This window comes from Suricata suricatta, chromosome 2 (genome assembly GCF_006229205.1).
Source record: "Suricata suricatta isolate VVHF042 chromosome 2, meerkat_22Aug2017_6uvM2_HiC, whole genome shotgun sequence".
NCBI classification, from domain to species: domain Eukaryota; kingdom Metazoa; phylum Chordata; class Mammalia; order Carnivora; family Herpestidae; genus Suricata; species Suricata suricatta.
In genome coordinates, this window is record NC_043701.1 from 160981070 (window position 1) to 160992065 (window position 10996).

The 10996-nt window shown below is 43.4% G+C and overlaps 1 protein-coding gene across 3 annotated transcripts in view; it reads left to right on the top strand.

Moving 5' to 3' along the window:
- The first annotated feature begins 5554 nt into the window (after positions 1-5554).
- Positions 5555-10996, top strand: part of AS3MT (arsenite methyltransferase) — a 17180-nt gene continuing 11738 nt past the window's right edge. For 2 of the 3 annotated variants that reach the window (XM_029932496.1, XM_029932495.1), the window contains exons 1-5: positions 5881-6293; positions 7225-7375; positions 8291-8427; positions 9150-9219; positions 10476-10557. In XM_029932496.1, the coding sequence (XP_029788356.1) occupies positions 6067-6293; positions 7225-7375; positions 8291-8427; positions 9150-9219; positions 10476-10557 (667 nt within the window). In that variant the 5' untranslated portion in view covers positions 5881-6066. The other variant, XM_029932497.1, reaches the window with a different exon arrangement.

Consider the following 10996-nt stretch of genomic DNA (forward strand, 5'->3'; position numbering starts at 1 on the left):
GCAAATGTCATGGGGGGTTTTTTGTTTTTGTTTTTAACTTTTTTTAATGTTTAATTAGCAAATGTCATGTTAAGAGTAAAACATTTGATGGACACCTGGGTAGCTCACTTGGCTGAGCATCTGATTCCTGACTTTGGCTCAGGTCATAATCTCATGGTTCGTGGGATTGAGCCAACCCTGCAGAGCCTGCTCAGAATGATCTGTCTCCCTCTCTCTCTGTCCCACCCCCGTTCTCTCTTTCTCAGAAATAAATAAACATTTAAAAAAAGAGTAAAACATTTGAAACATAATCAGAGGGTGTTACCAACACTGTTTCTATTCAACATTTTGCTGGAGGCCATATTTAGTGCAAAAATTAAAAATAAGTATAGCTGTAAGCAATAAAGAAAATTATTATCACATGATAGGATCATCTGCTTAGAAAATCCTAGGACTGGTTTTTTAATTTAATTTAATTTTTTTTTTTTTTTAATTTTTTAATGTCTTATTTATGTTTGGTACAGGGAGAGACAGAGCATGAGAGGGGGAGGGGCAGAGAGAGAGAGGGAGACACAGAATAGGAAGCAGGCTCCAGGCTCTGAGCTGTGAGCACAGAGCCTGATATGGGGCTCGAACCCACGAACGTGAGATCTGACCTGAGCCGAAGTCGGAGGCTTAACCGACTGAGCCACCCAGGCGCCCCTGATCTTTTTATTTTAAAGGATCATCAATTCAGAAAACAAAATGAAGTCCAACCATCCAGGTATACAAGATGCAAAGAAATACCTAACATGAATTTTTTAAATTAAAAATTAAAATAAATAAAGGTGTGGCCTAAGTTTTCCTTGTCATGCTGGAACAAATATTAAAGAAACAGTGATTGCTTATATTATACCTGATAAAACAAATTTCACAATAAAAATTTTAATGGTAAATATAATATCAGTAATATGAATGGTAAATACTAAATAATGAAAACCCGTAGTACTGAATTTAGTCTTTTTTTTTTTTTTTTGAGAAAGAGAGTATGAGCAGAGGAGAGGCAGAGAGAGAGAGAGAGAGAGAGAGTCTGAAGCAGGGTCTAGGCTCTAAGCTGTCAGCGCAGAGCCCAATGCGGGGCTCAAATCCATGAACTATGAGATCATGATCTGAGCTGAAGTTGAACACTTAACTGACTGAGCCACCCAGGCACCCCCTGAATTTACTCATTTTAAAGAACATAATGCCAAAATACATGAAAGAGAAGTAGCCAGAAATGTACGGTCCGAAATGCATATATAATTTGACAGTATGTCTCTTATAGAAACAAATGGGTTATGTAGAATTAAGTGGTGATCAAACATGGAAACAAAAATCCTTCTTTAAAATCTGGAGTATAGAGAATATGTTGGAGGATAATATTTTTAAAATAGTGAAAATTCAAATGCTGTGCAGGAAAATTTATGTGATGATACCTAAGCAGTGCTATAAAGAAAGAAAATCATGCATGAAATCTGTTTTAGGGATAAGGGTGGAAATGTTTTTTTTTCCTGGGGGTTTGTGGTTAGAACTGAGGAAATCAAAATAGAGTAAGAAAACCAAGCATGAATGATAAAAATTTGAAGAACATATGATATCATTAATTGATACTTATAGATGAAGTTGGTAAAGTGTCGGGCACCTGGCTGGCTCAGTCACTGGGGCACGCAACTCTTGAGCTCGGGCTTGTCAGCGTGAGCTCTACATTAGGTGTAGAGATTACTTAAAAATAAAATCTTAAAAAAATTTTAATTGGTAAAGTATCAGCTCAATCATGAAAATACAAATTAGTAAATTTATTATTGGATAGGAGATACATAAAATATATCAGATTTTAAAAGCATGATCTATCCACTTGGTGCTAAAAATTTGATTACCAGTATTAAAATGTCTGGCTCCTTCTAAAGCTATAATATTACAAAACTAACATTTAAAAGAGAATATGCCCAGGGGCGCCTGGCTGACTCAGTTGGCCCAGCATGCGACTCTTGATCTTGGCGTTGTGAGTTTGAGCCCCACACGGGGACTAGAGCTTACTTAAAGAATTAAAAAAAAAAAAAAGTCATTTGTTTGTGATGACTTTCCAGAGACTTTTCCAAACTATCAAAGAACTTCCGTATACTGCCAAAGTATAGAAATGATAGTAAGATACTCAGATCATTTGATGAAGTAAATATGACTTTCATGTTTATGTTCATTAATTTTTAAAGATTTTACTTTTGGAGCGCCTGGGTCGCTTAGGTGGTTAAGCGTCCGGCTTCAGCTTAGGTCATGATCTCACGGTTCGTGGGTTTGAGCCCCGCGTCAGGCTCTGTGCTGACAGCTAGCTCAGAACCTGGAGCCTGCTTCGGATTCTGTGTCTCCTTCTTGCTCTGACCCTCCCCTGCTCACACTGTCTCTCTTTCTCAAAAATAAATAAAACATTAAAAAAAATAAAAGAAAAAGATTTTACTTGTAAGTAATCTCTACACCGAGTGTAGGGTTCCAACCTACAACCCTGAGATCAAGAGTCACATGCCTCTGCCAAGAGTGAGGCAGCCCGGTGCCACTGTGACTTTCATTTTTAAAAATTAAAGCAAAAAATATAAGAAAGTCTGGGAGATTCTTATTTATGAACATAGATTGGAAAATCTAACACCATGTCAGAAAAATTGAATAGAGAAATATTTTTGAAGAACTGCTAATTCCAGAATTATGAAGTTGATGTAACAGCTGCAAACACATTACATTAATAAGAACATTACATTGTGTATCACTGCAATATACACCAAAAGGCATTTGAAAAAGTTAACTTCTATTTCTAATTAAAACTATAACTTTTTTTCTTTCTGAAGAGTTTTTTCTAAAGAACCAACATGTAATATTTGGTGAAGAAGAATCCCAGCACTCCAGAGCCTCAAAAGTGATTGAATACAGCTCCAGGTTTTACAGATGAAAAACATGCCCGGGGACAGGAAGTGACTTACCCAAAGTCATTGAGTTCGGTGCTAGGTCTTTTGAGTACTTGTATAGATCTCTATCTCTGCTACTTTCCTTATAAATGGAAACAAGGGTGCTACTTGCCTCTTCTAGCATTTACCATAATACAAAGGGAAGGATCTTGGAAGTAATTTACCGTTAGCCCTGCTGTTGCATTTCTAGCAAGTAAACATCTGGCTGGTCATCTGGCTTCTGCTTGAATGCTTCCAGTTTTGGGGAACCCTTTACTGAGGGACACTGGCCATTTTGGAAAGCTCTACCTCTTGACAAATGGTCTGTGTACTGAGTCCTGTAAGATTTAACAGAGGGAGGCAGAGATGAGAGAAAAGAGAGAAGCCAGGTTATGGAGCCAAGAAAGCCTTTATTGGGATCTGCAATTCCCGGGTGAGGTCCCATGACCCCGGGAGTGGGGAGTCAGGGAAGTCCTGCTGATAGGCGATGGGCGGGAGGTTTTATGGGTGAGGGGGTTCTGGGTTTGATCTTGGGAGGGCAGATTATCAAATAAGGGCATTTCAGGGATGTGGCAGGATGGAATAGGTTGCCTCCTCCGTAAGGGTGATGGGAAGCTGGAGCTTCGTGATTGGCTGTTTTCAAACTGGCACGGGACCTTCCAGGTCTGCAGGTGAGGGGCGGGGGTCATTGGTGCACGTGGTTTTTCTCCGACCTACAGCAGAATGGCCGCTCGGTGGCCACCTTAAGGTGACTCTTACAAACCCAAAGCTGCCTTTTTGAACCATTCTGTCATTGTCAGACCAGGGGCTCCCAAGGTGCGATATGTGGGTGTATGCACAAGGCTGTCCTTGGAAGAAAATACAAACATGTCTATGTATGTTTATTTTTTATCTTAAGGAACTTAGCTTTTGCTAATATTTAAAATATGACTTGATATGAGAGGTCTAATATGGTCTACATAACATACAGATCTACACAGCAGGCCTGTCATTTAGCAAGGGCGATATTAAAAAAAACAAACAAAAAACAGCTGTGGCTGATGCACTGACCAATCAGAATGAATGATGGCTTACAAGCACTCTGGTCCCAAATCGGTGCTGCACACCAGATTCCAGCTGAGGGAAAACTGGGAATAACCCAATTTAAGTTGATGGCGGCTTGCCTTCTTGTGCTCTGTGTGTGGTGAAGTGGATTAGTTTGTGATATCGAGCCCTGCATGGGGGGGGAGGGGGCTCTGCGCTGAGAGCATGGAACCTGCTTGGGTTCCTCTCTCTCTCCCTATTTGTCCCTCCCCAACTTGTGCATTCATGCACTCTCTCAAGATACATATTTAAAAAAAAAAAGTTTTTTGGCTGAGAGAGTATTGATTATCATGTGTATGTTTGTCAGAATTCACAGAACTGTATGCTTGAGAAAGTTGAATTTTACTGAATGTAAATTATATCTCAATAAACCTGACTTTAAAAATAGATTGAGAATAAGGAATCTGTTAAAAAAATGGGCAGAGGACCTAAATAGACATTTCTCCAAAAAAAAAAAAAAAAAAAAAACCAACCATACAGATGGCCAACAGACACATGAAAAGGGGCTTATCCTCACGCAGCATTAGGGAAATGCAAATCTAAACCACAATGAGATATGATCTCACACCAGTCAAAATGACTAATATCAAAAGAAGAAATAACAAGTGTTGGCGAGGATGTGGAGAAAAGGAAAGCCTCACGTACTGTTGGTGGTGTAGCCACTGTGGAAAACAGTATGGGGGGTTCCTCAGAAAATTAAAAATAGAAATACCGTGTGGTCCAGTAATTCCACTGCTGGATATTTACCCCAAGAAAATGAAAGCTTGAGAAGTTACATGTATATGTGTGTATATATGTATATGTATGTGTATACTTGTATATATATTTATTGAAATATGCAGCCATTAAACAGAATGAGATCTTGTTATTTGCAACAACATGATGGACCCAGGGGGTATTATGCCAAGTGAAATAAGTCAGGCAGAGAAACAAATACCATATAATCCTTTTATTTGGGGGATCTAAAAAACAAAATGGGCAAAATAGATGAAGGGGATAGAGAGATACAAACCTTTTATAGTTGTAGAATAGTAAGCCATGGGGATGAAAAGTACAGGATAGGGCAACCAGTCTGTAGATTTTCGTAACTGGTGATATGTTAGCTAGCTTGTGGTGGTAAGCGTTGTGTAACGTGCGGAATTGTGGAATCACTAAGTTGTACACCTGAAACTTACTTAACGTATGTCAACTAATTAAAAACAAATATATTGAGAAAAGGTGATTTCCATTCCCCACAGAGGCAAAAACCATATGGGTGTTCATTTAAGTCCGCATAGGAGGTTTAGAAAATGAAAACCACATTGGAGCAATAAAGGAAGATACTAATTAATAGTATCTCCTCTTTCCGGTTGGAAAAACTAAAGGCAGACAAGATGACACCCGGCCCAGAAGGGCCAGGACTCGAGGTGAGGTAGCGTGGTCAGCCTGCTGGAAGCTGCTGGAAACGGCGGCGGCGGGTTCCTGCCTCACCGGGTGGGTGGGCTGGGAGCACCTGGCGCAGGCTCGGGCCGCCCGCCCCGCAGGCGATCAGGCCGGCCTGCCCGGGGCGGGGCCTCGGGAGCCTTCGGCCTGCGGAGCTGGTTGCCCCGAACAGAATTCCCAGAGACCAGAGGCCGAGGAGACAGTGAGTGTGCTGCCCCTCGCCTCCCCGTGCCCCCGTGTCCCATGCCCACTGCCCCTGAATCACTACCCCCCACCAGTCACCACCACAGCGTGCCCCTTAACCACCCTTCTATCTTAGCGTGCCCTTCCCCCCTTGCAGGTGCTCAGCACCTTCGCCTTTCAGCTTCCTACCCTCCCCGCCCCGCTCCTGTTTCTATCAGTGGCCGCCTCTCGAGACGCTGAGATCCGAAAGGACGTGCAGGTGCCAGCAAGAAGGACCTGTAATGGCCAAGAAGGAGCCTCGGCTGAGTGGGAGCACTAGGCCTTTGGAAGCCCAGCCGGGCCTGTGCTCCTGCTCCCCAGGGTCTAGGCGGGGCGGGAGGGGGAGTGCAGGGCGGGGTCTGAGCTTAGAGCTTTGCATGGAGAAAGCCCGCCCAGGCCTGGATGTGTGGAGATGGGGGTGGTGAGGGCATGGGAGCCATCACCGTCAGTGCGGACACCAGCTCCCGCTCTTCTCTCTCCCCACCCCCACCTGCCCTTGGCCCCTGGTCAGACCTATTATGGGCAGGTGCTGAAGCAGTCAGCGGACCTCCAGACCAATGCCTGTGTCACAGCAGCCAGGCCGGTCCCCAAGCACATCCAGGAAGCCTTGAAGAATGTACATGAAGAAGTAGCCCTGAGGTAGAATGCCCCCGCCCTCCCGGCCCCGCCGTCCCCCTAAAAGACTTTAGACAGCAGCTTTATCAAAAATAAATAAAACATTGATATAATCCCTAGGGAATTTATCAATGTCCTCCAGTCCATCCAGTTTGCCTTGTCTGTCATAAAACTGGCAAAGGACAGCACTGATCATCTTACTGCTCTGTTTAAGAAATTCCAGTGACAGCACCCTTCACCCTCACCCACCTTCTCTCAAGGATACATCTATACACCTTGGACCTGACATTCAAGGCTGTCTGTCAGGTTTGGCCCTCCCTTCCTAACCAACCCCAGCTCTGTCTGATGCGCAGAGTATGCCCCACACTACTCTAGCCGCACCTTGCCCTTCCCCCGGCTCCGCATGCTATTGTTCATCTCGAATGCCTTCCTTCTTTCTCCTTTCCAAATCCTGCCTTTCCAGCACTTCACCGTGTCCTACCTACTGTGAAGCCTTCTCCAGTCCTTGAGTACCTTCTTCCCTAAACCACTAGAGCACTCACTGCCTGTGCCCCTCCATTTGTCAATAAATCATGGGAAATGTTTTCTGTGCTTATGTTTTACCTCCCTAGTTAAACACCCCTGGGGACAGAAATCTTGTGTTCCATTTCTTCTCCATAACTAGCCCAGTTCTGGACTTGTATGCAGCAAATATTGTAAATGGTTTATTTGTCTTAGTACCTGGTACAATGCCCAACAATACAATGGTAAACAAAGCGGATCGAGTCCCAGTTTTCATGGAGCTTCCAGTTTAATGGGGGAAACTAAACATCTAAATAGAAATCTGGTGAATGATGGAATGGGGGAGGGACAGAAAGGAAGGACGAAGGTAGGAAGGAAGGGTCTGTAAGATATAGTGGTTCCACATACTCTAGTCTTTAGCAGGGGGAATGTGTATACATTTTCTATTTCCCAGGTATTATGGCTGTGGTCTGGTCATCCCCGAGCGTCTGGAAAACTGCTGGATTTTGGACCTGGGCAGTGGAAGTGGCCGAGATTGCTATGTGCTTAGTCAGCTGGTTGGTGAGACAGGACATGTCACTGGAGTAGACATGACAGAAAGTCAGGTGAGGCTGTGATTTGGAGGACGAGGAGGAAGAACTTCTCAAAGACATTCTTTCAGAGATAAAGTTGTTTCCTTCCCAGCTCTTCCAATTTTAGTATATGTGCTGCCAAAGCGAGCACTCGTTCCCAGCTCTTCAAAGGATAATCTGGGGCGCCTGGGTGGCTCAGTCGGTTAAGTCTTCGGCTTCGGCTCAGGCCAGATCTCACGTTCGTGGGTTCGAGCCCCGCATCAGGCTCTGTGCTGACAGCTAGCTCAGAGCCTGGAGCCTGCTTCCGGTTCTGTGTCTCCTTCTCTCTCTGCCTCTCCCCTTCTCATGCTCTGTCTCTCTCTGTATCAAACATAAATAAAACATTAAAAAAAATTAAAAAAAAAAGGATAATCTAAGAAGGCGCTAAATGCGACAGTCATTTGTGCCACGAGTGTCTCCTGCTCCAAAAGCTGAGCACTTTGACAATTAGGGGCTCTTCTAGGAGAACAGAGTCAGGGGTTTGACCTGATACATGAATTCCATGATGACCCAATGGAGTCTGATTTTTCCCTTCCTTCTGCCATTTATCTTGAGAGATTTAGTTATTGAGTGAAGAGTTGATTCAGTGCCTGGCTGGCTCAGTTGGTAGAGCATGTGACTCTTGATCTCAGGGTCATGAGTTCAAGCCCCACATTGGGTGTAGAGCCTACTTAAAGAAAAAACCATGTTTGAGCAGAGGGTTATGCCCCATTGAGTTACCCCATTATCCCAGGCTGTTAATATATACTACAGGCCCAAAGAAACATTGAAGATTTGCCCAAAATAGACTCAGGTAAGTATATCCCATTAGTAATAGGAAATGTATATTTAAAAAGTAGTATTTTAAAAAAATGATCAAATCCATATATACATTTTGGGAGGGGTTTGTTTTTGTTTTTGTTTTTTTAGGTAGACATGGCTAAAAAGTATATTGAATATCACATGGAAAAGTATGGCTTCCAGACGCCCAATGTGACTTTTCATCATGGCTACATAGAGAAGTTGGAGGAGACTGGAATCAAGAATGAGAGTTATGATATCGTTATGTGGGTCTATATCCTTACTTGTGAGACCGTAGCCCATTTCCTGTTGAACACAAACATCACCACCCTTTGCTGGACTTCCCCCAGTTTGGGTGTTAACCTACCGTAGCCTCACTTCACAAAGGGAGGGAGCTGCTCTCAGGCGCGTGCTGTCCACTGGCCTCAGAACACACTAGCCCAGGAGAGAACTGACTTTGAACTTAATCATAAATGAATGAACCCCAAAGACCAGCAGGACCACTGAGTCTGCTCATACAGTACAGATTGGCCTGTTGTCTTTAGTGTTACTGTCTAACCAAAGTGTAGGAAGTTGCGTTTCCCCTTTTCCTTTGAGTTTTTGTCGCATCATGCCCACGTGACAGGCTTCATCAAGCCACCTGTGAGGAATTTAGCCTGTTTCCATGTGGCACGAGGAACACGTTGTACAACAGGCGTCTGGTCCCAGGTTTTGTGCTGTTGCACGGTGACCATCAGGGCAGAAGCAAGTAGGCGTGCTTGGCTTTTTTCCTGCGCACTCAGATTTGCTAACAGTTTACTGCGATCTTAAACACTCTGCCCATCTCCTTTTTCATGGGGAAAAGTTGAGTGTGGGGAAGAGAGGAGGGAGGCAGGGGGAATGATGTAGCTTTGAGAAAACAATGGAAGACGACTCTTAGGGACTAGAGGATTCAAAGAGCTCTGTGTAGTGTGTGAATTTGCCTGATATTCCATCCGTTCTTTTTTAGATCAAATTGTGTCATTAACCTTGTGCCTGACAAGCAGCAGGTACTGCAGGAGGTCTACCGAGTGCTGAAGGTGAGGGAAGACGAAGCAGGTGGTCTTCACGTGTCAGTCCGAGCAGTGGGATCTGTCCTACGCTTGCCCCCTTGAGCTGAAAGCTCAAACTCTTGTAGTTTATTCCCTAAATCAAAAGGGAGGGGCGCCTGGGTGGCTCAGTCGATTAAGCATCAACTTCTCCTCCAGTCATGATCTCATGGTTGGTGAGTTCCAGCTCCACATCAGGCTCTGTGCTGACAGCTCAGAGCCTGGAGCCTGCTTCTGATTCTGTGTCTCCCTCTCTCTCTCTGCCCCTCCCCTGCTCACACTCTGTCTCTCTCTCTCTCTCTCAAAAATAACTGAGATATTTTAAAAATTTACAAAAAGGGATGGCCAAAGGGGCGTGGCAAGAATACCCTAGACATGGGTTCTCTTTTCCTCTCACATGGTACAAGGTAATAAACCTGAGCGTCATGATTGTCATTGAGCATGTTAAAATATTTGCCTCATTGCTGTCTCTCCTCCTGTTCTCTGCTGTACATGGTTCTGGAATAGCCTCTGTAGAACCCGTAGGAACTTTTGGACTGACGACTGAAGGCTGCTCTGACTCTATTCTTCTAGCTTGTGTGGTTTCTCAGGGCTGCTTGCTTGGTCTCTGTCAGGATTCTAGATCTTCAGGAAGTTAAGGTAGACAGAACTTTTAAATTAACTACTTTCTAGAAGGAAGACTTGCAGGAGCTCCATACCCTCCATTTATATCATGAGATATGTATCTCACGATAGAAGATACAAGATTCTGAGATTTGGGGGCCACCGGGCTCCCAGAGAGATCAAACAAGAATATCTGTGTAAAATGGTTTAATGATGTCTTAATTGATATCCCATCTTATGGACCAGCCTACTCTCTTCACCAAGATGTACTTCTAAAAGGGAGAGACATTACTGTACAATCTAGACTCTAAACCCTTGAAATTAGCTAAATACAATTTTAAAATTCCTGATCACTCATATATGTTTTAACTGCATTTGGTTCAGACTGGCAAAAATTTTAAGTAACCTGAGTCTCTTTATTTAGGAAAGAAACACTCTCAGAAAGCCATTTTATTACCTGTTAGGTAGGGCCCTGGGGGAAAAAAAAATCTTGGCATGAGGTTACTGGTTGTAACTGGGGAGGCAGCTGTGATTTGTTAGTTCTGTTGGTTTTTTTTAAACTGATTTTATCTCCTCATTCCGTTGTTTGCTATCTGGGACTAATGTCATCTTTAACCTTGTTTGGATTAATACTGCTGTTTCAGCATGGAGGGGAGCTGTATTTCAGTGATGTCTACGCTAGCCTTGAGTTGCCGGAGGAAATCAGGACACACAGAGTTTTATGGGGTACGTGCTGCTTTGTTCTGTTTCACTTGTTCGGGTTCAGAGCTCCGGTCTGCTAATATGCAGGATGCGGCTTTGTGATATGGGAACACGTGGGGTTAGGTGAGGAGGCTTATGCTCCCCTTCACCTCTTCAAGAGTGGTGTGACCTTGGACATCTTAGCCTCTCGGAGTCACTGTTCTCCAAATTGTAAAATATAGATAAGAATATAATCTGAGCCTATGAACAAGTAATATATTGTATCATTTATCTTGAATGTATCATAGATAAGCTGCTATATAACGATTGCCACTTCCGATAGCTGTGAAATTAGGTGATTAACTAGTTGTTACTTAACCTTCTAATTTCTGTATAAGTCTAATTACATGAAACAGAAGTTGGTGTTTTGATTTTTTACTTTGCTTTTCTGTTTTGAGTGTCATTGCAACTACTGTATTGTAAA